The sequence below is a fragment of the Aspergillus foveolatus genome, assembly GCF_047715535.1.
Source record: "Aspergillus foveolatus strain CBS 279.81 unplaced genomic scaffold BDW70scaffold_8, whole genome shotgun sequence".
NCBI lineage: Eukaryota > Fungi > Ascomycota > Eurotiomycetes > Eurotiales > Aspergillaceae > Aspergillus > Aspergillus foveolatus.
The window spans coordinates 393573-420418 of record NW_027396072.1 but is presented as its reverse complement, the minus strand read 5'-3'; the positions used below and the strand labels follow the sequence as shown (position 1 = coordinate 420418).

Sequence of the window (26846 nt, the reverse complement as noted above, 5' to 3'; positions counted from 1 at the left end):
CCAGGACAGTCTCTCTTCGATCCCCTTGCTCAACACTTACTTTCATTAATCCCTTCATGTGTTCTTTCTTCTTGCCTCTCGCTTTCCTTTTCTCGTCCTAATCCCTCCCAGCCATCTCCTCCATCTTTCGTATTTCAGTTCACCATCTTAACTTTCAAGTTAAAAGCTTGCGTCCGTTTTATCCACCTGATCCTTGCTCTGATCTCTCAACTCCGCAAAGAGATCCTGCTGTGGCCAACAAGCATTTCATGATGCCGAACTCCTCTCTTACGATTAGAAGTCTTACGCCAGTTGGGAACACTGGAATGGACCCAATCACCCGTAAGCCATCCGCATTAATCACGATATGTCAAGTACCTAACATTCTCAAGCCACAACAGAAATCACATCTCCCAAACTAGTGGAGGCCTCGGTCGAATCGATCTCATCAAAGTCGTTGGATAATCTTACCCAAAGCATGACCAATCTGGTCAAGAAGATCAAGAATTTACGCCATCTAGGTATTGAAGATTCGCATATTACCCTCCCAAAGATATGTGTTATTGGTGATCAAAGCACCGGCAAGAGCTCGCTTATCGAAGGGATGAGTGAGATCAAAGTTCCAAGAAGCTCGGGTACTTGCACGCGTTGCCCGATGGAAATCAACCTTTCCGACAGCAAGCCTGGTGAGCCTTGGACTTGCCGTGTCTACCTCTCTCGGAAGTACATGTATGATGGGTCTGGGAAAATGACAAAACCAAAGAAGAATCAGCCTCTGGGTCCCTGGCTTCCGATGGAGCAAGAAGATGAGCATTTCATCACTATCACTGACAAGAGCCAGACTGCAGAAGCGATCAAGTGCGCACAACTTGCAATCCTCAACCCTGGAAGTACTCCTGCCAATTACTTACCAAGCATGACTGGGGAAACTGACCCTCAAGATTGCGAAGTGAAGTTTTCGCCCAATATCATACGTCTGGACATCTCCGCACACGGATTTCCAAATCTTTCGTTCTACGATTTACCCGGTGTCATCAATCAGGTTGAATCTGACAAAGAGAGCTACCTTGTCAAATTTGTTGAGAACCTAGTGAAAGATTACATCAGTCAGGACAACTGCATCATCCTTCTTACTATCCCCATGACAGACGACGTGATGAATAGCAGTGCGGCTCGTATTATGAATGACATCCGGGGCGCGAAGAAGAGAGCTTTGGGCGTGCTCACCAAGCCTGACCGTGTCCAAGCTGGGGATTCATACACGCAGTGGATTGAGATACTCGAAGGGGTGAAATTCCGCCTTGAGCATGATTACTATGTTGTTAGAAACAACCCTGACCCATCAGTCGAGCATTCGATCGCCAGGCAGGAGGAAGACGATTTCTTCATGTCTCCTCCTTGGGTGAGTGAGCTTGCGGCGTATGGTGACAGATTTGGAACCCGAAATCTACAGACAGCGTTGTCTAAACTCCTATTCCAACAGATCCAGGGATGCCTTCCGCTGATCATCGAAGAGATTAACAAGAGAGCCTACCGCATCGACGAGGAGCTTTCCAGGCTCCCTGCTCCGCAGTCTGCCAATGTTCCTTATATCTTGTGCAAAAAGCTTCACACCTTCGAAGAGAGAATCCACAGCCAGATTGACGGGGGGTCCAGGGAATACCCATTGCAGAAGATTTGGAACAATATTGCAGAGGATTTTAAGCGCGCTTTGGCAAAAACGCGCCCAACTGTGAAGCTGCTGGCGGATTTGGACAAGCAGAAAATCGCCACCACCCGCGATGAAGACGATTCTGAATGTGAGGTTGTGCAACACTCCGTGAAACGCAAGTTGCCGGGAGACTCGCTTGGCAACTGGTCTCCTGGTGTGAGAAACGGGACGAAGAACCCCTCGAGGTATCATACTGCGCATTTCGAAAGGTTTTCCGGTCCTGCTAGAGAATTTACATGGGAAACCATTAGAGAAATCAACAAGGACTCTGCAAGCGCTGGGATTCCCCAGCAACTCAATCCCAGAGCAATTGACTACATGAACAAAATAAGTGTTGCCCATTGGCGGGACCCCATGGTAACCTTTATCAATGCCAGCCACCAACTCGTGAAAGACAAACTCCTGCATGAGTTGAACGGAGTTTTTGTCCAGTACACTCAAACCGGACTATTTAGAGAGCTCGAGAGGATCATCAAGAATTATTTGCGAAAGCTACATGTGGAGCACCTTGCTCATGTAGACGAGCTCTACGAGATTGAGCATTGCAGACCGTTCACCATGGCTTATTCGCAACTCAACCAAGCAACAGAAGATTGTCAAAAGCAGCTGCAATCCAAACGGCTTGCCGCCCGGGCAAACCACTATCTTGACCTCCAAGGAAAGTTCCCTAAAGATGACCCCCGGAGGGAAAATGAGAGAAAAAAGCTTGGAGTTGCCGAATTGGGGGCAGACGATTTTGCTCTTGAAGTGAGGATGATGGCTGTACGTCCAGCAGGCGCACTATACAGGCTGAGGTGCGATTGCTAACTGCATTTAGACAACCAGGGGTTACTACGAAGTCGCTAGCTCCAGATTTGTCGATTCAGTATGTCAGACTGTGCATACGAAGCTTTTCATGAAATGCCGCGAGAACCTGGTCAAGACAATTGAGAACGAACTAGGAATTGGCGATGAGAACGGTATGCCCTTTCCTCTACGGATAGCATTGATTCTAACCTTGTATTTGTCAGCTGTGGAAAGATGCAACGAGCTCATGTCTGAGGATGTTGAGAGACAGCGTCGCCGCGAATACTTCGAGAGGCAGAAGGAGAAGGTAATGAAAGCCCAGGAGTGGCTGAATGCAGAGAACGGCACTACCAACGGCGAGGACGAACTGATGGGTGACTATGAGCCCGCGGTGAAGACCGAGCCACTTGACACTTATTGAGGAACACTATTGCCAGATGCGTTGTTCTCTTCATCATCGAAGTTACTTTATGTCGCTGTCATTTTTGTTCTATATCTGGTCGTCGTCGTCGTTGACGGCGGGGTTCAGAACGCCCCCCACTCAGTGCCCGTACCCTAAGCCCTATCTGCTTTAACTTGAGAAGGCTGGGCATCTTTGGTGGACTGCGCATGTACAGTTCTGGACGAACTTGGAGCTGAGAAGCAGGATGTAATATTTTCAGGATGAGAACTGTAGCAATGGAAGTTAATGCAGAGAATGCTGGGATTGTACAATGAGTCATCTGCTCACAGTGCAGTAGGACTGATAAAACCCAATGATAGCCACCCCGCCGTGACTCCCGCCCAAAAATCTTTGGCGCGTTTTCTCCATCTCGGATCTCCCCTCCCACTTTGCCATTAGAGAACAATCATCCACGCCCGCAATTTTTCTCTACTATTACTCGCACCGCTCGGAGTGAGTAGATAGAGCGTGGAGTATTCAATAATTCACTATGACCGACTCCAACCCTGTTCAGGAGGCCGAGGCCTCTATGGCCAACCTTTTGCTCGATGAGGTCACTGGCGAGAAGGTCTCCAAGTCTGAGCTGAAGAGACGTCAGAAGCTGCGCGAGAAGGAAGCCAAGAAGAAGGAGAAGGAGGCTGCTGCTCCTCCCAAGCCTGCTGCGCAAAAGAAGGTCTCCGCTGAAGACGAGGAGGCGAACTTGACTCCTAACGTGAGTGATTCCGAGTTTATTCTGAACCGCAATTGATCGTGATTTTTCTCTGGTTCTAGCAATACTTTGAAATCCGCAGCAAGAGAATCAACAAGCTCCGAGAGACCAAGCAGCCAGACCCCTATCCCCACAAGTTCCAAGTCACCGACGACCTCCGCAAGTACTTGAAGGAGTATGAGAGCCTCGCGAAGGGCGAACAGAAGCCGGAGACGACCGTTCGAATTGCTGGCAGAATCTACACCAAGCGGTCATCCGGTGCGAAGCTGATTTTTTACGATATCCGAGCTGAGGGTGTCAAGGTGCAGGTGGTATGCCAGGCCCAGAACGCTTCGGGCGCTGTTTCGTTTGAGGACCAGCACGAGCACCTCCGGAGAGGCGATATCGTCGGTATCGTCGGTTTCCCCGGCCGCAGCAACCCCAAGAACCGACCGGACGGAGAGCTGTCCATTTTCGCCACCGAGGTGGTTCTGCTTGCTCCCTGCCTTCACGCCATTCCCTCCGAGCACTACGGCTTCCAAGACAAGGAGCAGCGCTACCGCCAGCGTTATCTTGACTTGATCATGAATGATAAGTCTCGCAACGTTTTCATTACCCGTTCCAAGATGGTCACGTACATCCGCAACTTCTTCGACCAGCGGGACTTTGTCGAAGTCGAGACACCTATGATGAACGCCATCGCCGGGGGTGCGACAGCCAAGCCTTTCATCACCCACCACAACGAACACGACATGGACCTCTTCATGCGTGTCGCCCCCGAACTGTACCTCAAGATGCTCATTGTCGGAGGCCTTGAGCGTGTTTACGAGCTTGGCCGTCAGTTCAGAAACGAGGGTGTTGACCTTACCCACAACCCTGAATTCACAACTTGCGAGTTCTACTGGGCTTATGCTGATGTTTACGACGTCATGAACCTAACGGAGGAGCTTGTGTCTGGCCTGGTCAAGCACATCACTGGCGGCTATGAGACCACCTTCCACACACAGACTGGCGAGGAATACAAGGTCAACTGGAAGGCCCCGTGGAGGCGAGTGGAGATGATTCCCGCTCTAGAGGAGGCTACTGGCGAGAAGTTCCCACCCGGTGACCAGCTGCACACTGCTGAAACTGGCGAGTTCCTCAAGAAGGTCCTGAAGAAGACTGGCGTCGAGTGCTCACCGCCCCTCACTAACGCCCGTATGCTTGACAAGCTCGTTGGCGAGTTCATTGAAGAAACCTGCATTAACCCCACTTTCATCACTGGCCACCCTCAAATGATGTCTCCTCTGGCCAAGTACCACCGCCAGAACGCCGGTCTCTGCGAGCGTTTCGAGGCATTCGTCTGCAAGAAGGAAATCGTCAATGCTTACACCGAGTTGAACGACCCCTTCGACCAGCGTCTCCGCTTCGAGGAGCAGGCTCGCCAGAAGGACCAGGGTGACGATGAGGCTCAGATTATTGACGAGAACTTCTGTACTAGCTTGGAGTACGGTCTGCCTCCCACCGGTGGTTGGGGTATGGGCATTGACCGCTTGGTTATGTTCTTGACGGATAACTACAGCATCAAGGAGGTTCTTGCCTTCCCCTTCATGAAGGATGATAAGACCGCGGCTGAGGGCAAGTCGGCTGCCGAGGTTGTTGGCATCCAGCCCCAGCCTGAGGAGGGAATCCGTAAGTTCTGGAAATAAATCCTGCTCTGGGACGCTCAGCTAACAAAGTTCATCTTTACAGCTCACAAATAGACATTAGAAGTCTTGGTTCACGCAAAAATGACGCCTGTTGATGAGATTTCATGATGAGCTGATTGAAAAGAGATAAATAAAATCCCCAATAACATCAGAGTATACTTTATGATCTTTTCTGCTTTCCCTGCCCTAAGATGTCGTACCCATACTTAGAGTCCTGATGAGTTCTTTTAAAGTTGGAACGACTTTTTCTTGCGAAGGAACTCCTTCATCCGGAGCCAGGTTTGAGGCTCAACAAAGGATAAGAGAGCCCTCCTGATATATGCCTATAGAATCAGTATAACCCTCTTAGTTTCTCCTTATCTCATAAACAAAAGACAGATTGTGTATATCCGTCTCGCTCACGGTTGCTACCTTTCCAACCCCATGGATAGAGAAATTCCCTTTTGTCTTGAGGAACACAAGGATGACAACACCGGGAGTAGAATTCTCCTCTGTAAGAGCTCGTTGCTTTATAGTTCTGGCTTTCAATGAGCCGTTTACACTACTATTCGCCCTGTCCGATGCTGTTTCTCCTACTTATTCTACCAACCCATCCATCTTCAAGGCCTCCCTCATACCAACATCATATTTGTTCCCAAGGTTGCCTGAAGACAGATCTGGAGTCACCCTGGCTTGCTATCTCCAAAGCCAGGTCTTTCCTAATATTTCCAGTTGAGCAGAAAACACGCGTACTTCCTGGTCCTACCTAATTTCCTCCAAGCTTGATCGCAGCCTGCTCAAATCCTGGTCAAAGCATCATAATGCCTACCAAAGATAGAAGTGAAACCAGGACTTTCTCGCAAACTAGTTTTCCTTTACCACCTTCTGATCACTCCAAATGCCAGTGGAAAAAGATCCAAGCATTAGCGGCAAAATGCGATGTCTGCGGGGAAAGAAACACCAAGGGCAGCATGGTCGGCTGCGCGCATTGCCGCTGGCAGACTTGTCATGGCACATGCCCAGCTGATCCAAAATTCACGCATAGAAGGGATGGCAGATGTGCTCATCTATGCGACCGTGAATCACACCACGATATTGCTCCTGATAACGGATCCAGGACGGCGCGAATTACTGCTGCAAATGCGGGCAGCGCTAGGCCTAGGTCTATACATGCTTCGGTTAGAGGGAGAGCATGCGCAAGTACGAACGAGGGAATTAGGTCTAGGCCTGCTTCAGCCAGAAGAGCAAGCGTAAGTGCAGGTGCTTCTATTACTAGTTTGCATTCAGATCATAACGGCGGTTCCTCGTTAAGAATCGCCAGAACTAGGAGACTGCGTGTTAGCAGGCAGATCATAGTCTCTGCCTCGTCCTCTAGATCTCCCTCTGCTTCTGTGCCTGGAGGCCGCAGGGCAGAAGAGAATCCACGGATAATCTCAAGCATAACAATTGGCTCAACGAACGCATCAGACCGAGATTACGATTCCCTTGCTCAGAGTGACCTGACTGCCGCGCGCTCTAGACCTAGCTCTCCTTCTCCGTCCAACGGGGAATGCAATACCAGTTCTTCTGGGATAGGAAACACTCATAGTACCAATCAAGCAGATCGAGATACCGCGCTCCCAGCGTCTAACCCCTCCTCTATATTCAGGCACTCCCCCGTGTCCAGCCCTTGCAATGCGGCTAGTGAGAATGCCTACACTAGTTGTTGTGAGGAAGCCCTGCAATTCAGTGGTGCTAACCTCACTAAGGAAGACCTCGATGGCGCTGAGCGCTTGCTTGCTTTAAGGATCCATGCGGATATCAAATTATATATGGCGCGATGCGGCAAATGCAGCAGCCATGATGTCAATAACACGCGTGGATGCGCATTGTTCTTAGCCAAGAGAGACCGGCAGCGGTGGGAAAGAGCCGATATATCCCGTAGAACGGATACTGCTCATGATGTATGCAGAAATATGGATGGCGATGGCGATGACAAAGAGGACGACCGTGAAGAAGATGAAAATGACGACACCCCAGACAATTCGAGCTCTGTTTAGTTGGGCCTTTATAAAAGAGTCTTGCCAAAAGGAAAACTATTGATGACTATGGAGGTATTCGAGATGCCGCAAAACCAATTACTGTTTGATGAAGACTGCCTAAAAGCAATCGAGATCTTGCAGAAGAAACAGTACATATAAGGTAACCTCACTCTAGTTCTCTTGCGTATACCTCGCAACCAGCATGCTTAAGCTTCAAAGTCGCTGGAGGGGAGGACTGGCTTTGCAAGGGCCTGATGTTGCAAAGCCGACATGCGCGCTTGAAGCTGTAGCAGAGGGGGACATTCCTGTACTTGTAACAGCGCTGGAAAGATGCAGGGAAATGGATAGGGAATAGGGCATGGATTCCAATATAATTCGCGCTAAATTGGCAATGTACATGGTGGCGAGCTATGAAAGTAATGTACAGAGAAATAAGTAGGGATTTCCGTAATAATACAGCATGGGATCTGAACCTGATACAATTCCGGTAGCTCCTGATTCCTGATGTAGGTTAATCAATTGTTATAGCTTTGGAGCGGCCTGACGAGTGGCATTTTGTAGCGAATGGCCACGCGCCTTTGCTGCCAGTTGCAGCAGCTTCGCTGTCCGTGAAGGATGCCAGACGCGACTACCAAGGACGAGAACCCAAGTTAGAAGGAACAAGCTTCCAGCCTGGTGAGCTGAAGCCAACGGGGTGGGAACGAGGTACAGTAGCGTCGTCAGGCCGAGTCCAACCTGCATACAAGCAAAGGCGACGACTCCGTGAACGCCTTTCTTCGCGGCAGGGGGCAGAAGCCGCTTCATGTTCGGCGACTTGCGCGTGTAGGCCCAGAGAGCCATTATCGAGGTGAACGTAGTCATAGCCAGGATACGATGGTCTAACTGGACTAGAGAAGGATTCTCTAGCATGTTCCTCCACCACCGGTCTGAACGGTCTTCGTGGCGAGAATACCTATCATCAAACAACTCCGACATGGGAGGTGCAAGTCCGTTACCCATCCAGGGAAACTCGTTGTAGATAAGTCCAGCATCTAGGCCGGCAACAAGAGCACCGGACATGGCGGTAACGAAAACAAGAAGGGCCAAACCGGCAACAGACCGACGGAAAAGCTTAAGCTTGGGGTCTTTGAGCGAGTCCAGCAGTTTGAGCCCGGCCTCCGGGTCAGACAAAAGGCGATGAGACCGCAAGATGGCGAGACCATTCCAAAGCATTGCCGTATAGCAGACGAACGCAGCTCCCAAATGAGCCGTCAAACGATACTGACTGACACGAGGGTGGCTTCCAGGGGCGAAAAGATCGTCCTTCAGCCCGGACTTGACCATCCACCAACCAATAAAACCCTGGAATCCGATCAAGCCTGCAATACCGCCCAGTCGCAGGGCCATTGGCTTGCTGACCTTCTTCCTAGCAACAAAGTAGACTGCCGGTAAGACGAAGGAAAGTCCGACAAATCGACCCCACAGGCGGTGGATCCATTCCATGTAGTAGATAGACTTGAATTCGGAAAGCGTCATCGTTGGGTTTAAGAGCTGGAATTCGGGTGAAGCACGGTATTTTGAGAACTCTAATTCCCAGTCTTCGGCATTCATAGGAGGAAGCGATCCGGTGACAGGGCGCCATTCGGTAATACTCAGTCTATGCATCTTGGTCAGTGGATGTCAACCAGCACTCCAAGTGCGACCTACCCGGACTCTGTTAGCCTAGTCAGGCCTCCAAAGACAACGATACCAAACACACTGGCCGCACTGGCTAGTAGCCAGTATGCAACACTCTTGCTGCTGACATCGGGAAAAGTCGAATTGGACACTTGTGGTTTCGCGCTGTTCACAGCAGCGGAGTCAGAAGCATATCGCGCAAATGCTTTTCTAGCCTTGCTTTTCAAAAATGTCGCATCAATTTTGCTGCCGCTTTGAAGGATGGGTGCGGAGGAAGTGCGGAGGGCTGTCTTGGTGCCATAATGTTGACTCCGGACGAGGCATTGACGGCAGGTAAATGATCCTCTGGGCAGTCGCGGTGCAAGCCGTCTAAATAGGAGCGCAGAGCTCCCAAGGGACGCCATGATCACGGCAATGTTGGGGGCTTGAACTCATTCGAGGAAAAGTGTCAAAATATCGCGATCGGAGGTTGCGGCAGCGGCGGGCATTCTGGGGCCTTGGCTTAGAGCCAATCAGAGTGCCATAATTTGTGGCCTGTACATTGACTAAACAATCATACGATGTCAAGATGAGCTAAAAGAGCACCGAAGTTGTCAATTCAGAAATTCCATCGACAAGCATTTGACTATAAGCTATAGACTCAGAGAGAAAATTAGTAAAGATCTGTAACTTCGGCAGCAATGGCCCTGCCGTTCTGTTCGATTGATTCCTGAGGCAGAAGCTACTCCGTTTCGGCTTAGCTAGCTTTGGTGCTCAAAGCGCTACCAACAGCGCAGACGACTCGAACAACTCAAATCATACGCCATTGGACAACCACTCACCCTGACAATGTCCTATGCGGTTGAAACGAAGAAGCGCAAATTCCACCGAGTACTCGAGTCGCTTACCAAACCTTCAAATCCCGGATCCAGCCAATCCTCGAGCGTTGCGGCTGCTCAGCATGTCCCGTCTGCGAAAAGGGCCCGTCTAAGCGGGAGAGATGATAGCATCCTCACTTCTGTGCGGAAAGATGTCCTAAAGCTTGCACGATCTGCGTCCCGTGCGTCGTCCGTATCATCACAGTCCCGACCCAGCTTTGTTCCCTGGGACCGCGAGCGTTTCTTAGAGCGGTTAGAGACGTTTCGGCGGGTAGATCGCTGGTCGCCGAAACCATCGGCGGTCAATGAGGTGGAATGGGCTAAACGTGGCTGGATATGTACAGATATATCCCGTGTTACGTGTGTAGGAGGCTGTGGTGGCTCCGTTGTTGTTAAAATCCCCGACGAACTGGACGAGCTAGATGGTTACGACGCCGATAAGATCCAAGAAAGGAATGAAGTCCGTGAGTGACAACCTACATTTGGGTCTACAATAGTCGGGCGCTAATGAAGACCAGGCGCCAAACTTGTAGAGGAATATACAGGTCTTATAGTTCAAGGGCATGGAGGGAATTGCCCGTGGCGGAACAAGGGCTGTGATGGTTTGTCTCAATCTCCATAAAGAGACCAACTTGGTCTGACTAACTGTCCTCAGCCACCATTCATCGACTGCCCTTGACGAACCCGGATATCGCAATCTCTAATTTGCAGTCGCGATATTCGCATCTTCTTAAAATGGCTGACCAGTTACCTGAACCCGATTATCTGCAAGTACCGGTGGGCTTTAGCGCCAGAGACGCCATATCGATTCTGCCATCTGGGTCACTACAGACATCAGAAGTGCTTCATGAGACCACGGAAACACGACAGCCCCACTCAGACGACAATCAGAATCAGGAACCTGTATCCCAACCTTCGGTTCAAAATGTACCCCAAATTAACGAGGCGGCATTTATCCTAGCCTTTCTGGGATGGGACTCCGTTGATGGTGCTCAAGGCCTGGCTGGTTGTGGTGCGTGCTTTCGACGACTAGGACTCTGGATGTATAAGCCAAAGGGCGACGGAGAGGCTGCTGTCCAAGATTCACTCGACGTAGCCAGCGAACATATGGAGTATTGTCCATGGATCAATGCCAGAGCTCAAAGTGGTACAGGAAGACCCGCTGAGAAGACGGATAAACTTCATAGTGGGTGGGAACTTCTGGCCCAGGCGCTCAAAGTGAAATATCTGCGACAGATCCGATCGAACACCCCTATCGGCAGCCGAGCCGGATCAGAAGCGCCATCTGCAGACGATTCGGCGATTGATGAGCAGGATGAGGATGTTAAGAGAGCTAAAGACCGAGAATGGTGGGCCAGAATTAGACGGATGAGACAAGTGTTGAACGTTAAATCTCCGAAAAGGAAACAGTCCACAGCATGATACCAGTTATTCCAACTTCACGTTTGCATTCTGGCGTTTATCTGCTAGCGCGGCGTTGAGACGGTTGCATTGGGTGTTTTTATCTTTTTTTTTTTTTTTTCATCAGCTACTACATCCTCCCACGAGCTTATACGGAATAGTCGCTCAGAGTATACTGGAATGTTTTTTCACGAAGGCCATCTCAGACTATATAGAACTGTAGTTACGATGGTTTAAACCTGCAATAGCAAGAGGGAATTGGAAAGACTAGGACTTTACACCAGGTGCTGTTCCTGGCGCATATATACATACTTGCTGGCCGTGGGTAGGTGGTGGACCGGCTTATCCATTTTCTGCCTAGTTTTTAAGCCCGCGACTTTGTGTACTAACCTAAGTAGGATCAAAGCTCTCAGTCATCTCCGTGCGGACGATATATCCTCCTCTACAACAGCCCGCTTGGTACGGGCAGCCATATGAGGTCTCTTCTTTGGTATGTTTGCCTCCGTGTTGCAATGCTATGAAGCCTTTTGTCGATGCGATCGTCCTCAGTTCTACAGGAAATCAAATTTCTGTTTGATGAGTGAAAAGAATCGTTGCGGAACTGTTATCAGTTGACATCTCAGGCTCAAAGACAAAGTTGATGGTATTTTCACTGATCCAATGATTCGATCCGACTTGATTAGAATTCCCATATCCTCTAAAGCAGGATCGTGATCAAGAAGCCTAGCGTCGATCGGAACAACCTCATTACCCGCCACCGTTCGAACGCGAAAGGAATAAATCTACGCAACGCGAGATCTATCAGGAATTACTGCCCCCAGAACAGAATCCTAGCGGCACCCTAAATCCACCGCAATGGAGTCTCCTCGCGACCCAGAAGGCTCCAGGCCTGTTCATACTCCAGCAGAAAAACTGGAAAGTGGCGGTTCACCCACAGCAGCTGCGAATGGCCAGAATGGTTCTCTTGTGGACAATAAGCGTAAATCAGGAGAGAAAGAGGATACATCAAAAGCTGCTGAAGACCGCTCCGGTCCCAAACGCAGGCGAGTTCAAGAACGACATCAAAAGCGACGACCGGGCCGATCGCCACACTCTGTCTATTCCAGGCGCGACGCAGATGAAAATGCACGCTCCCCGAATAGGAACGAGCAGTCGCGTAGATCGCCATCTCCCCTACCCCCTCGTCGTTCACCTACACCGGAAGCACAGGCGCGGCAGCGGAAACGGCCGGGCGGTGGCGCACGTCGGGGCCTCGTGGATCCCGAAACTATCCGCAGGAGACAAGAAGAACGCGAACGCGCTCAGGAAAATGATGCTATGCGCTACTCCTTAAGTCGAGGCGTTACAGATATTGTTCGCCAACATTACAATGCCGTGCCTCAGCGCGGCAGGGAATGGCGCAAAACTGAGAGTAAAATCAAGGGGCTGCGCAGCTTCAACAATTGGGTCAAGAGTACCCTTATTCAAAAGTACTCGCCAGATGAAGAGTTTGTCTCTCGGACTGTTGATACCAAGGACTGGGCTAATGATGCTGCACTGCCACCCGTGGATGAGAAACGACTGCTGGTAATCGACTTAGGTTGTGGTAAAGGCGGGGACTTGGGCAAATGGCAGTTGGCACCACAGCCTATCGATCTCTACGTTGGCCTTGACCCTGCCGAGATCTCTATTGACCAGGCACGAGACCGCTACGCCCAAATGAGAACCGGACGTGGACCTCGTCAACGCCGTGGTCCCATTTTCCATGCAGAATTCGCACCGAAAGACTGCTTTGGTGAATGGTTGGGAGATGTTCCCATTGTGCAGCAGGTAGGAATCGAGGCCAACGTAGGCCCTGGCGGTTCCCTCATGGCCTCGCGATGGGGTGGTGGTGGATTCGATGTTGTCGCATCCATGTTCACGATCCATTATGCTTTCGAAAGTGAGGTCAAGGCAAGACAGATGCTACGTAATGTTGCTGGATGTTTGAAGAAGGGCGGTCGTTTCCTCGGAGTCTGTCCGAACTCGGATGTCATCAGCGCAAAAGTCGCCGAGTTCCACGCAAAGCGGAAGGAGAGTGAGGCTGAAAAGAAGAAAGAAGCTGCAGAGCCTGAAGACGGAGAAGTTGAAGAAGACGTCAAGAAGGCGGAATGGGGAAACCCCATATACCGTGTGCGCTTCCTTGAAGCTACTCCTGAAGATGGAGTTTTCCGGCCGCCTTTTGGGTGGAAGTACAATTATTTCATGGAAGAAGCTGTCGAAGAGATCCCAGAGTATGTCGTACCATGGGAAGCTTTCCGAGCGTAAGTGCCTGCACCGCATATATCAACTACTCGTTCTAACTTCATTTCCCAGCTTGACTGAAGAATACAATTTGGAACTCCAATATCGAAAGCCATTTCTCGACGTGTGGAAGGAAGAGAAGAATGACTCTGAACTTGGCCCGTTGAGCGAGCGGATGGGAGTCCGTGATAGGGCTACCGGTGAGCTTTTGATGACAGAAGAGGAAAAGGAAGCAGCAAGTAAGTACAACTCTCGGTGATCGGCCACTCCGTGCTAACTGGGCAGGCTTTTACCATGCATTTTGCTTCTACAAAGTCTAGGGCGCTGCCCGTCTCAGGCTTGTATTTCCACTATCTTTGCGCTTCACTAGATGTACCATATACCGGTTCCGTTCGCAAGTTTCGAATTTATCTCACTCATTTCTAGCTCGATATCATAAATGATCGTAGCATTCTAAAAACGCTTAATAATTTGCTAGTGAAAGAAGTGGAATGAATGAAGTAGTCATCGTAGCTTGACAATGTTAGACTTTATGCCTGAGGCAAAAAGAGAGCAGTCTCATTAAGCTCCCGAAAAGGGACTAGCTTTATCGCGTCGCGCCCCGGAGCAACAACCAATCTATGGGCTGTTTCAAGGAACTTTCTCGCTCGGACGCCGACTCAGAACCAAGTAGCTCAGTGGTGATACTCTCATTCAGTGAGCCTACCTGCGACAAGGCTGGACTTCATTTATACCTTCAGATTCGCAGACTGTCATACCATACAGCCAGCCTAAGGCAGAACGAGAGAATGCTCGCGACGCCAGGCTCATCTCGCCTACACAATCCCGCTTCGAGTTCTAGCCACAGAGACCGAGCCCGAAGCATAGCGACGGCGACACCCAGCCGATCAGGAACACCCCCCCTTCCACAATATGAACCTCCTATCGCCCCTCTCACCGACACTGGCCGACAAGCACTCCTTGCCCTCCTCCGCTCGCAGAACTTGCGGCAACTCAAAACTCATATTGAGCACGTCGAGACCAAACTTACGGATGCTGCGGGCGAGGTTAACGAGCGGTTGACGGATGCGAAGGTCCGGGCCAAGAAGAGAGCGGAGAGGGAGAAGGAAAAGGGTAGAGAGGCTAGCCGGTTTACTACGGGGACCGAGGATGGCGATGGCGGTGAGAATATTGTCGGGGAGGAGGCGGATGAAGCGGCGAAGTTAAGGGAGTTAGAGGAGAGTGTTGAGGCTGTTACAAGACGGTTGGACGAGAATATGCGGAGGGCGATTGATTCGGCGGTTAGGGTTGATGGGTTGGGAGAGGTGCTTGGGAAGTTGCAGGGTGAGACGGAGGCGAGTGCAAATGCGCGCAGTCAACGCCAGAGACAGAGGCGGCGGAGACGTGCTGAGATAGAAGAGGAAGAGGAAGAGGAAGATGAAGATGAAGACGACTTGTATGAGGCTACGCCTGAGCCGGAGGTGGATGGGGAGGTGCTGTCGTTGAGAGAAAAGCTTGAGAAGGCAATGGCTGAAGATCAAGCTAAATGGAACGAGATGACACTGACGGAGCGGTACGTCTGCTGCATAAGTTGTTCTTTTCTGGACACTGACAGGGCTTCATGAACAGCTACTCCAAACACAACGACTACGTCGGCTTCTACCGCATCATCCATGAAGCCAAAAACCCAGGCGAAGACATGCCTCCGCTTCCGCACGCCTCTACCTGGTTCGCCCATCTCGAAGAACCCAACATTTCTTCACGATCATCCAGCGATGCCGCTCCTTCGCGAAATACCCGCGGAAGGCCCCGCAACGCCTCACCAGCCTCCGATTCAGATGACCTTGCCATTGAACGCGAGCGCGTCTCTCTCAGATGTCCTCTTACCCTCCTTCCCTTCCGCGACCCAGTTACTAGCACAAAATGCCCGCACAGCTTCGAACGGGAAGCCATAACCTCAATGATCGACCAAAGCGCCATGACCGTCCCAGCCGCAGCGTCAAGATCTGGCCGCGGCGGCCGTCGTATCCGCGCCGTGCAGTGCCCCGTATGTTCGGAGGTGTTGACGAACAATGACCTCCGCGAGGATCCCGTGCTGCTCCGGCGCGTACGTCGTGATGAGGCGCGACGAAGACGGGAGCTTGAGGAGGAGGAAGAGGCGGAGCTTGTTCTTTCCGGACGAAAGAAAATTCGGCAAAGCGGGATTACGCTTGGGAGTGATGATGAGGACGATGGTGGTGGAAGTGAAAGCGGTAACAGAGCTACAATGGACATTGACCAAGTCCGGATCAAGCAAGAGAGGGCGAGATCGTGTGGTGTTACTGAGGTTGAGAATTATGAGCAGGAGGAGCAAACTACTGCGACAGAGAGCGAAACGCAGGATTAGAAGGAGGAGAATGAAGACGAAGCGGGAAGAATAGAAAATTCAGGCTCAGATGGAGAACCCAGTAATGACGAGAAAGGAGCAGTGGGAGATATCCTAACCACGATTCTTCATGATTTGCCCTGACGCGGAGTGTAGCTTGCCTTAATTACTAACCAACCTTACCCCTAGGTACGGAACTTAACCTGTCATCATGTCATATTAAGAAAGCCCGAGTGTCCATTAAGGTACGAAAACTGAGAAGGTGCAGTTTTTGGACCTTCAGGTATAAGGAGGGAAAAATACCGACAGCACCACGTACCTGCGCTTTTTGACCTGCCCAATATAGGAAGGCACGCAACTAAGGAAGGTGCGATACCTGACAGGTAAGTAGAGTAGAAGGACCTGCTGCTTACCCGCCTCGTCTAATTACTATGTGACCCAGTGCGGTTTGGGAATGCCGGAGAGGCAGACATACCGGTCTCAGATGAACGCAGTGTTTCAGACTTCAGACTTCAGGTGCACCCAACAAGGCCGGGCGTCAGCACTCTGCGTGATACTGTCTACTTGGTGGCTATTAGCACTACAACCCTATTTATCAGGTTATAATTTCTTTTTTGATCGTCAATGGATCACCGGTGCGAATATGTGGTATATAGTCCAGTACGAAGCTTTGTCAATTTGTATTGAGATACCCGTGCTAGGGCCAGGCCTGGAGTCTCTTCATTTCGGGTACTCAACCACTCCATACATACAATTAGGTGTATTTGAAAACGTGAGCACAGTCTGTCGCCGACAGTTGTGCTGGCTTGCTCGTCATGGGTATACGAAGCACTGAAAACAATAAACAAGCAGTCGGCAATGAAACAGAAGGGAACATGCCCGATCCTCCTGAAGCGTAGGGACAACACTCAAACAAAAAAACTCGAAAAATCATGTCAAGTTTGTTGACATAGCACCCAGCTCACAAAACTGAATGGGGAAATGCAACATAGGAGTATTTTCGCAACAACAAGGAGGCCTTCCTCGAAAAAGGTCGACCTAGGATCCACAATTCCAGATAGTGCCGCGGATCCCAGATACTGGGCTGTCGCTCTCAAATAAATGGGGAAGTGATCGAGCTTTGAAAAAGCGTCCGAGACAGTTCTATCGCCTCCAGTTCGAATTGGTAATGACGCATTCGCGCTCCAGCGCTGTATGTTCCATCTGGAAACTGTTCGATAAAGACAAGAGTTCATGGTAAAGATACGAGAATTTCAGTACACTCGCCGGATCATTGTGGAACTTCGAGGATGGGACTGCGGAAAAAGCAAATTTGGCCAAGTCGAGGCCTTGTCGCACGGGGTTTTCTCTCGGCTGCGTTTACTTGGTGATGAGGTTCAAGTAATCCGCGACGATAAGGGTTACCATTCTAAAAGTGGAGCAGTGGGTCAGCGATAAGCAAAAAGAAAAATCAAAGTATGCACGGAGTGGGGGGAACTAACGCATGAGGGGCGATCCGCACATAGTATGTGCCAAACCCGCGATAGAACCTCAGCCAGCCTTCATCACGAACAACCTTGCGAGCACAGTCAAACATGCCCTTGTATGGCAACTGACCCGTCTTGGGATCTTTCTGTTGTTTTTGCAGGCGAGTCTTGACAAAGTCAAAGGGAAGCGAGAGGAAACTAGCGAAGAAACCAGCGATCGCTGAAGCAGCAAAAGTCTGATTTTGCGCTGAAAGCGATGTTCGAGTCTTCAGCTGGGCTTTTGATTCCGCGAAGAAAGCCAACTGACCGAGGTTGAGGGCCATGGCACGCACGACGGTGGGGAGAGCGCCAGCCCACAGGGCAGTCACTCCTTCGGCTTTGGAAATGCGGAACAATGCGTCGATGACGGACCGGTAGTGAGCTCGCGCCTCCGGAGGCTTGAGACCGTCTGACTGCATCCGAACAAGGGCCAAATCCGCCGGGTTACCGATCATAGCGGCGATACCACCAGCTGTCAAACCTGCGCCAGCGCGCTCGGCAAAGGTCACTTTTCGGTTCGCTGTGTCAGCGTTCTTCGTTAATGCTTTCATGAAAGTGTCGAAAAATCCAAGACGAGCGGTTGTGTAAACTGCTTGACGCAGGAGACCGGCAGATAAACCGGTGTAGAGATCGAGCACTTTTCCTGATGCGATAATATTACGCGCGACGCCCAAGGCTGAAGGACGGGGCCCAGTGCGCACACCCTCGCCAGCGAGCTGTAAGCGCACTTTGATCATATCAATTGGCTGAATGACGACGGTAGCCGTCATACCGGCCAACCCGCCATTAATGAAGGGAAGAGCGGCACGAGTGTACGGATGGTGCAAGAAGTCGACGGCGGGTTTGGCCGACTCTTTACTGGTGGAGGCCATGTTGATAAGAAAGCAGGATTCAAACCAGGCCTATGGGTAGTTAGTCGGTTGCGTTCAGCAGTGGCATTGGCAGTGAGAAATGAGCTTGACCATGAACTGACCGATGATATATAGCGAAGGGGAGACGGGAAACTGACGGGAAGGAGAGCCGTTAGTAGAGGAAATGGCAATCGCAAGTAACACTGGACGAATTGGTGGAAAGAGTGGCTCGTGTGACGGGAATGACGTCGAGGAGAGGGGAAGGAGGTGGTATACCCGGAAATGCTTTATACCTAAGAGCCAGGAGAAAGCCGGGGTTAGATGGCCAGGCACTGCTCCAGACCGAGGACGATGGAAAAGAGGAGACGAGGAGATGAAGAAGATAAAACGGAGAGGGAGAGGTGCAGTTCCAAGGTTGAGGTCGTTGTCAGATGATTGACGAGGATTAGATGCGGGGAGAGAGCAGAGCCTATCGCTGAAGGACAAGAGAGCACTGCGTCTACTAAGAGTAGTCAAGTTTTAGACAGTCTACAAACTCAGCAGGAAGAGTCCGATAGCTTCTTATATTTGCGCCTTGCCGACAATATCCTAGCAATAACCGAGATCAGGCTCCGAGGGCTATAGCCCAGGTTAAGTAGTCCAACACTTCGGCGATGGGACAGCAATGACCTCCCAGCTAATAATATTCAATCTCCAGACTCGGAGTAATTCGCACGCTAATGTAAATAGCCCATGAATCCTGGTCTGGCTAGTTGCTGTCTCCACTGCACAGCTAAGACTGCTCTGAGTAGTGAGTCCAAGAAAAGTGGATGAGTGGATGAGTGGATGAGAAGTGGATGAAGATATTAGAAATGCGGGGATGCTGTTCGAGCTGTCGGCGTGCATTAGTCCTCCAGGCTGTATCTGCAACAACTTTTTTTTTTATCCCACCCAACTTTTTGCCTCTTATCTTGCTTTATTATGTCATGGACAGCTCCGGGATTTTATTTCATTACCTCACTACTTAGTATTCCATCTGGTATCCTGGCGGGTGCTGAACTAACCACATTTGGCTGGTTCGAACAGGCGGGTAACTCCTGAATAATGCCAGGTGATATCATCGAAGCCACTCCGGCTTCTCTACCGACATTCCGCCCGAGCTTTATCATTCTCCCGCCGGTTTCCCGGGCTCTTCCCGAGCGTGATCATGGCACTACTGGAACTGATTGGTAGTGGCACTGGGTGTTGAGGCTCTAGTGAGCTATAATGGCGGGTTCCGATATCTAGTGCCGCGGTGGACTGGGTTTGCCGGGGGACGACGGTGATACCAATAGTCCACGTCACAGCCCACGGCTGGGGGGCATTTTGTTGTGATGTAGGGTGGATTAAACACGACTCCTCTATTCTACAGTTTTTGCTTTCGTGGACTGCCGTATCTGGTTGAGGTGACAGTCTGTTCTCATTGACGAACGTCCCGCTCCTCGTACTACGGAGAATAACTCGTCCGGACGGACCCATGACGGATCCCATTGATGGAACGTGGTCGATTGATCCGTGTTTTCCGCCTCTAGACATCTGCTCGAGCATCTGAGGCCCGAGGAAAACCGTTGGGCTGGTGATTGCGTCGATATCATTCATCCTGACGATGCATGGAAATGCCGATTTCGGCGGAGACCGGAGGCGGAGCACTGTTGTCCATAGTCAAAGCAGTTGGGATGTGGGTTGTGGGTTGATACTGAATGGCTAGGTAGGTGGTGTCGATAATGTAGTATCTGTCGTAAAGTCCGTGTCAACAGGGGGTCTGAGGCATTTAAAGGGCATTGATATTTATGTCACACGGTGCACTCGTTAATTTGCGTAGACGGCACGATGCTCGACCCTTGTGGCCAGGCACACCGTATTGGGCTGCCAGACATCTACAGCATGTTCTAAGAGTAGCCTGACGGTGCCCTAAGTGCCGATTGCAGCTGGAAATACAAAAAGCATCCGAAGTTCGGAGGGTTTCTTCGTCAACATTTGAAGACCCATCTACCGCATGGTGGGGCGTGTTGACCAGGAACGGGGAAAGGGAGCCTTAGAGGAAGGGGACAGCGGGCGCTAGAGACATAGCCGATTTGGGCCCGATGGGTCTGGAGAACGGTAGTCCGGAGAGGCTAATCAGCATCTGGATGATTCTCAGCAGGTTCTCTATCCGAGGATAGTCGGACGGATGGCGGGACGGCAACTCCTGAGGAACGAACATGGGGCCGTCTGAGGACCTCCAGTGTAACCAAGACAGGCAAGAGTGGGCCTACTCGTGACAGTCCGGCAAGGGACCAGCTTTTCCTTTGTGCCGACCTTGATATTTGTTTAGTATTTTGATACCCAACTACCATGATATTATGGAGTTGGCTGAGTAACCGTGAGAGGCTGGGAAGGAGACGGATGAACCGTTATTATGCCGGACTGCTTGTATAGCAATAAAGTAGACTATCTCGTCATCGGCGGCCGGGTGGCCTAATGGTAAGGCGTCAGATTTCGGTTACGTTTAACCTCTGAAGATTGCGCGTTCGAGTCGCGTCTCGGTCGATAAATTTTTTTCTCATATTTCTTCATTTTAGGAAATACTACCACTGCTCTATACCTGTGTTGATAATAAAAGTAATTAACCAAAGGGCCGTAGGTAGAACTTCAGGATCTACTGATGCACATCCAACAGTACAAAGTTCTGGAAATCTGCGATGGAGGAGCTCTCTGCTATGACTACCTCACATTTTTTTTTTCTGAGGATCCAGAGGACAGATATGCCAGGTAATGTTTGTTATGGGTCCTTGCCTATACAAGGACCTTAGACCTTAAGTGGCTCAGCCAAGGCCTACGTTGTCCTGAAGGTGGCGAGCCACCTGGAAGAAAGACTTCCTCATGACAACAATCCCTTTTTCCTCTCTCCTCTCCAGCGATTCCTTGTACGTACGGCACGTTTAGATAGGAAGACCCATCTAAATACGTCCCATTACAATGTAGGCGTGGGTAGAAAGTCCTTAGTATACGGACTGAAACACCTACAGCGCAGTGTTAAACGACCTGGTAACTTCAAGGGAGATATCGATACACAGTGCGCCGATAGTACACCGGAGCAGGTACAACCGCATGCTTTCAGTCGCTGCTCGGTTGCTTTTAAGTCTCCGGCAGTCTCAGTGGTCCATTGCGGGTAGTGGTTTTCGGGGGCCGGGCCAAGATTATGATATGTGCTCCCTTGGTTGGGTAAGTATGAACCAGGGGGAGAAAAAAAAATCAAGTCCGACCGAGACGCGACTCGAACGCGCAATCTTCAGAGGTTAAACGTAACCGAAATCTGACGCCTTACCATTAGGCCACCCGGCCTTGATTGGTTAAGGATTTTCAATCCCAAATACATATAGAGGTAAATCAAGAGCCTATCCTTTGCGCCTTCACTTTTAGCTGTAGGCTGTGGATATGGCCTTTGTCAATGGAGGGATATAATCTGAGGTCTTCATTGACTACATAATTCTGAGCCTCAGGGTGCTACAATAGGAAGTGCTACTACACTATCATCGGGTATTGCTATAGCTTTTCACAGGCGCTGCCAGCAACCCATGGGATCAGCCAGGCAACTGCTACAAATCGTTGTTCACGGGCTATCCTATGCGCAGCAGCCACTGTTGATACCCTGCAGACTTAACCCATTTATTTCAGCGTGCGGCCTTCGGCTATGTTGTTGCCAACGGTGTCACAGTTTGGATGAGGGTTGGCTTTTTTTTCTGGTGGTGGATTCGTTGGAACTCACCACTGCCGATATATATTCCGGGCAGTGTTTAGTATTACCTTCAGTTCGCGACTCCATCAACTTCCCACCACGGCCCTCACAAAACATCACGTACTGCCACCAGCAGCACGATATATAAGTTATAACCCGTGTTGACACAAGTAGAGGAATCGGCAAGGTTTTGGTGGCTCTTCGTTTGGCTATGTGTTGCGCCGGCTCATCCGACATCTATAGGTTACAAGCGTTGGACTGCAACGGTAAAAAATGCACGGGACAAGATACTAATAAACCAAGAGACCCCGAAAGCGTCATGCGGAGTACGGAGTGGTCCTAACCTGGGTGAGGTGTTGAATCTGGCCGATTCATTCTACTGTTCAATAAAGGGAACAATCCTAGATGTACCGGGTATACGGTGTGATAACCAATATACTGCAATCAGATTGTCTATATCCTGGCCCAGCCCTACTTAGTTTGTTGGGACTGTACCAGGCCACAATTGAATGCCTGGTTCCCACTTCTCAGTATTATAGCGAGTACAGTACGTACCGGGCTTAGTCCCAACATTGCGCGGAGGAATGTAGTCCGTCCTCCTCGCCCATTTATTTTTGCGGCCACTGGCACCTCCATAACAGAAAGATAATCTGATGAGTCTTCTAAATGGACTCGGTCTTTTCATGTCATGCAAATTTTGATCTTATATATACTACAGGAAGGATTAAAGGTAAGCTGACCTCGGACACTAATCAATTTCGTCCCCAGCTGAAAAGGCATGCATTCTCGATGTTCAGGCATACTTGGGTAATCAAGGATCGAGAAAGCAAAGATGTCAACGTGTTGTGACAGGAGCAAGATAATGTACGGTCATAGTGCAACACAAATCATGGATTATGATCGCTAGGACTCAATTGGCTTCTTCCATGAGCCACAGAACGTTACCAAAGGAAAAAGGATTGGGAATAGCCACTGGATTGTCTAACATCTACTGACTATTTAGCGCAGGAGCCAAAAGGCAAAGCCGGATTGTATCTTTCCCGGACCCCAGAGAGCAAGCAGACCCAAATAAACGCAGCACGCCATGCAATATTTTAGACAACAAAAAAGGGCATCATGGGAATAAAGAGGAAAAGAACAAAGGAGACGACTCTATCTTCACCAGCCGATTACTGGACAACGGGACCAGCCGCGATGACTTCCTTGGTGGCTTGGTCAGCATACTTTTGGAAGTTCTCGTTGAACAGCTTGGCGAGCTTGTTGACCTCGTCCGAGAAGCTGGTGGTCGCGGTCCAGCTGTTCTTGGGGTTCAGAAGCTCATCAGGCACACCGGGGCAGCTCTTGGGCACGTGAAGGTTAAAGACGTCGTAAGTCTCGTACTCAGCCTTGGCGAGCTCACCGCTGTGGATGGCATCGAGAATGGCACGAGTGTACTTGAGCGGGCAACGCTTGCCGCCGGTGGTGGCGCCAGCGCCAACCCATCCGGTGTTGAGAAGCCAGGCGTTGGCCTTGTGCTGAGAGATCTTGTCCGCGAGCATGCGGGCGTAGCGCATGGGGTGCAGGGCAAGGAAGGGCTGGGCAAAGCAGGAAGAGAAGGTAGCCTGGGGCTCTGTGACACCGTCCTCTGTACCGGCCATCTTGGAGGTGTAACCGGAGATGAAGTGGAACATGGTCTGCTCAGTGGTAAGCTTGGAGATAGGGGGGAGAACACCGCGAGCATCGCATGTGAGGAGGATGATGTTTGAGGGGTGGCTGTCGGAGAGGCAGGGAACCTTGGCGTTCTCAATGTACTCGATAGGGTAGGCGCAGCGGGTGTTTTCGGTGAGGGTGGAGTCATCGTAGTCAACAACACGGCTGATGGGGTCGAAGACGACGTTCTCGAGGACGGAACCGAAGCGGATGGCGTTGAAGATATCAGGCTCCTTCTCGGCGGAGAGGCCAATGCACTTGGCGTAGCAGCCGCCCTCGATGTTGAAGACACCACGGTCAGTCCAGCAGTGCTCGTCGTCACCGATCAAAGCACGCTTGGGGTCGGCTGACAGAGTGGTCTTGCCAGTTCCGGACAGACCGAAGAAGACAGTAACGTCGCCGTTCTGGCCCTCGTTGGCAGATGAGTGGAGGGTCAGGACATTGTGCTTGACGGGCATCTCGTAGAAGAGGATGGTGAAGACACCCTTTTTCATCTCTCCGGCGTACTCGGTACCGAGAATAACCATCTCCTTCTCGGCAAAGTTGATGGCGACGGAGGTGGCAGATGTCATACCCTCAGTGAAGCGGTTGGCAGGGAAGGAACCGGCATTGTAGATCACGTAGTCAGGGTGGAAGTGCTTGAGTTCTTCGGCAGAAGGTCGGATAAGCATGTTGCGCATGAAGAGAGCATGGTAGGCGCGCGCGCAGACGACACGGACGCTGATACGGTAGCGCTCATCCCAACCAGCGAAACCATCAATCACGTAGATGCGGTTTCGGGTGTTGAGGTAGTCGACAGCACGCTCACGGTTGATACGCCAGACCTGGAGAAACTCTGTCAGTGACGGGTTCTATGTACAGTGACGTCACACTAGCCCTGCAAGGCACCTGCATGCAGATCGATAGGCGACCCACGACAACGACAAACCAAACCAGGTTAGTTGGTCAAGTAGCACAAGTTCGTATGCCTCAACCCAATAGAGCATGAGGCATTTATCAACATGTGTGACCACCCGGATTGAAAGTCGACGACAGCTTGTGCATGACGGATGAAGGAAGGGCTAAGCAAGGGATAGAACAGAAAGCTTGACTTACATCCGGGGTCATAGGCTTGTTGACGGGTCCCCACCACACCTCTTTCTCTGAAGACTCCTCCTTCACGATCCGCTTATCTGAAGGCGAGCGACCAGTTTTGGCGCCAGAGTAGGCTGTGAGGGCACCGCTTGATGTGATAGCAGTACCTGTCTCGTAAACAAGAGCATCTTCATAGAGGGCAGCGACAGAAGGGTTGGCAATCTAGTCTAGTTAGTCCTAAGGCCTAGACGACAATTAAGGTATGGTCGATGTGTTCAACTTACAATAGCAACGCGGTCGTAGTCAATGTGGGCGTGTTCATGAAGTTCTTCTTCGAGTTCGGTGTGGCCCTTGCCGGGTCTAGACAGCGAGGTCAGTACCATGAACGACAGAAGGCACGGCAGCGAGGTAGGATGACATACTGGACACCACCAGGGTGCAGGGCAGTACGGTTCACAGAAGTAGCAACCATGTTTCTTAGCGATGTCGAGTGATAGTTATTGTTCCGTTGCCTTTCGATTTGCTGTTGGTAGAAGTCTGAGTAAAGAGGTCCTGGTTCGGGGGGGCCAGCAGGGGGTATATGTATGTTTGCACCAGGAGCCATGATCCAGCCGTATACTCAGTTCTTGGTCGTCCCGGCCGACGCTTCTCCACAGTCTGGCGGGAGATGTCGGGGCAAAGGGCCGAGTTGAGGCGACAGAGCAGAGTTGCGATAGCCCGAATAGACCCGAACCCCAGATGTGGACACGAATTGGTTCCGGAAGAGCGAGGCGGCTGAACCAACAAGAATGAAGGATCGGGGTAAAGTGTTATCAGAGGTTGATTTAGTGCAGCACGAAGGTATCTCGTGCGTGTCGGCGTAATGCAGCTAAGCAGCTAAAATGGCTCAGCGGAGGTTAGGATTGATCGAGCGAGAGAAAAGGAAAACTTGGTAGATTTATGAGGCGGCAGGTCCACGAGCGGCCGCTGCAAACGACAATGGCCCAGCTGCCGCCAGGTCTCACTGGCCACTGTGTCAACAGTGGCCAACAGTGCCAGTGATGACAACATCTTTGGCGAGCAGATCGCACGGTGAGCCTCTCAGACTGCTCAACGACGTTCAGCGGGCCAAGGGAACTTGCACAACCTGGAGAACGTTCATGATGACGTTGAACTGACCCATGTGTTCGATGTTGGAAGGCCGCAGCTGAGTGGACGAGCCTAAACTCCCGAATTTGCGGGGAGAGGCCAGGCAGGCAGGCATCAACTCTTGGTCGTCTTGGTCCTCTGGGAAGCTATCTGCAAACGGCGTCGCGCGGAACTCTATCTATCTACACTGAGTACATTCTCACGAGACTTCAAACGCCATGAACACAGAACCACGACAACTTTGAGTTGGTTCTGGCAGCAAAATACCAATCAACAATAATGCCTCATTCATGCAGTCTGCAATAGTCTGCAGACACGAAAAAGGAGGCCCGAATGACGAAAGACCGGGTTTGGCTCGGGATCCCCCTAAGCCCCCACTGAGCCGATGACTAACCTTTTCCGAGGCCAGCCGCCCATCAACCAATCAGAGCCCAGATATCTATTGATTGCCAATCCAGCGCCATTGGGCACGCATGAACGCGGGCAGAAGTCATTGCCGTCCTCATTTCACGATGATGTGTGGTTTGAATACAGCAGGTTCTGCGCACTCTTTTTGCTTCCATGCTGGGGCGCCAAAAGTACGAGAGTTCAATAGAACTTTGAAGTTCGCTCGTGACTTGATTTTTTACGAGCACATGATGAACGATGCGGTGATCTAGACTACTCCCTAGACAGCCCCCAGAGGCCGCCCGCTGTCCGCAGCTCATTTCTGGCGTTCTAGCGATTTTACACCTCACGTGAACAGCTCCGTTCTTTCCGGATTGAGAAGGCACGGCTGAACCGCCTTGCACCTGGCACCTGCGCTCCTAGACGTCAGCTGTGCCGCCACTGCATGCCGGCACACTGCCGGCAGAGAGCCAGGAGCAGAGAGGCTGTGTACATGAGTCCTTGCTGTGCAGGCGTCATGGGTTGCCGTACCCCGCATCCGCCGAGCTTGAGCCTGGGCCACGCGGGCGGATCCCCGGACCTAGGCTTACCTGGGATAGGTAGGGTGGTCGGCAGGATGCAGCCCTACTCTATCGAGTGTGGTGTTAGGCTGGATGTTAGCT

At 51.0% G+C, this 26846-nt stretch overlaps 8 protein-coding genes and 2 non-coding genes across 10 annotated transcripts; 4 read left to right on the top strand and 6 right to left on the bottom strand.

Moving 5' to 3' along the window:
- Positions 1-170: 170 nt before the first annotated feature.
- On the top strand, positions 171-2897 carry BDW70DRAFT_171659 (putative dynamin GTPase; the record flags this gene model as incomplete). Its single annotated transcript, XM_073743273.1, has 4 exons — positions 171-321; positions 372-1381; positions 1433-2452; positions 2508-2897. Exons 1-4 carry the CDS (start codon positions 249-251, stop codon positions 2895-2897), a joined length of 2493 nt encoding a protein of 830 aa, XP_073598944.1. The 5' UTR covers positions 171-248.
- A 381-nt stretch (positions 2898-3278) lies between these two features.
- BDW70DRAFT_130426 (lysine--tRNA ligase KRS1) lies at positions 3279-5465 on the top strand. The gene is made up of 3 exons (XM_073735812.1): positions 3279-3630; positions 3690-5277; positions 5338-5465. Exons 1-3 carry the CDS (start codon positions 3409-3411, stop codon positions 5346-5348), a joined length of 1821 nt encoding a protein of 606 aa, XP_073598943.1. The 5' UTR covers positions 3279-3408; the 3' UTR covers positions 5349-5465.
- A 2120-nt stretch (positions 5466-7585) lies between these two features.
- Positions 7586-9390, bottom strand: cox15 (cytochrome c oxidase assembly protein cox15). Its single transcript, XM_073734657.1, has 2 exons — positions 8981-9390; positions 7586-8930 (listed from the first exon to the last, which is right to left on the bottom strand). The coding sequence occupies exons 1-2, from the start codon at positions 9352-9354 to the stop codon at positions 7817-7819; spliced, it is 1488 nt and encodes a 495-aa protein (XP_073598942.1). The 5' UTR covers positions 9355-9390; the 3' UTR covers positions 7586-7816.
- A 388-nt stretch (positions 9391-9778) lies between these two features.
- Positions 9779-15835, top strand: abd1 (mRNA (guanine-N7)-methyltransferase; the record flags this gene model as incomplete). The annotated part of the gene is made up of 6 exons (XM_073738814.1): positions 9779-10271; positions 10463-11156; positions 12096-13490; positions 13543-13709; positions 14338-15022; positions 15079-15835. The coding sequence occupies 6 exons, from the start codon at positions 9779-9781 to the stop codon at positions 15833-15835; spliced, it is 4191 nt and encodes a 1396-aa protein (XP_073598941.1).
- A 744-nt stretch (positions 15836-16579) lies between these two features.
- Positions 16580-17487, bottom strand: BDW70DRAFT_130419 (uncharacterized protein). The gene is made up of 2 exons (XM_073735811.1): positions 17296-17487; positions 16580-17222 (listed from the first exon to the last, which is right to left on the bottom strand). Exon 2 carries the CDS (start codon positions 17047-17049, stop codon positions 16750-16752), a length of 300 nt encoding a protein of 99 aa, XP_073598940.1. The 5' UTR covers positions 17050-17222; positions 17296-17487; the 3' UTR covers positions 16580-16749.
- On the bottom strand, positions 16580-18191 carry BDW70DRAFT_171656 (putative mitochondrial dicarboxylate carrier protein; the record flags this gene model as incomplete). The annotated part of the gene is made up of 2 exons (XM_073743272.1): positions 16580-17222; positions 17296-18191. 2 exons carry the CDS (start codon positions 18189-18191, stop codon positions 17174-17176), a joined length of 945 nt encoding a protein of 314 aa, XP_073598939.1. The 3' UTR covers positions 16580-17173.
- Positions 18192-19144: 953 nt separating this feature from the next.
- Positions 19145-19909, bottom strand: BDW70DRAFT_130416 (uncharacterized protein). The gene has a single exon (XM_073735810.1). It carries the CDS (start codon positions 19785-19787, stop codon positions 19290-19292), a length of 498 nt encoding a protein of 165 aa, XP_073598938.1. The 5' UTR covers positions 19788-19909; the 3' UTR covers positions 19145-19289.
- Positions 19910-20634: 725 nt separating this feature from the next.
- Positions 20635-20717, top strand: BDW70DRAFT_t56. Its single transcript has one exon. It is a non-coding gene; the product is annotated as a tRNA-Arg (tRNA).
- Positions 20718-21429: 712 nt separating this feature from the next.
- BDW70DRAFT_t52 lies at positions 21430-21512 on the bottom strand. The gene has a single exon. It is a non-coding gene; the product is annotated as a tRNA-Arg (tRNA).
- Positions 21513-22585: 1073 nt separating this feature from the next.
- acuF (phosphoenolpyruvate carboxykinase PCK1) lies at positions 22586-25407 on the bottom strand. The gene is made up of 5 exons (XM_073735809.1): positions 25092-25407; positions 24954-25029; positions 24691-24891; positions 22691-24419; positions 22586-22636 (listed from the first exon to the last, which is right to left on the bottom strand). Exons 1-4 carry the CDS (start codon positions 25271-25273, stop codon positions 23076-23078), a joined length of 1803 nt encoding a protein of 600 aa, XP_073598937.1. The 5' UTR covers positions 25274-25407; the 3' UTR covers positions 22586-22636; positions 22691-23075.
- Positions 25408-26846: the final 1439 nt, after the last annotated feature.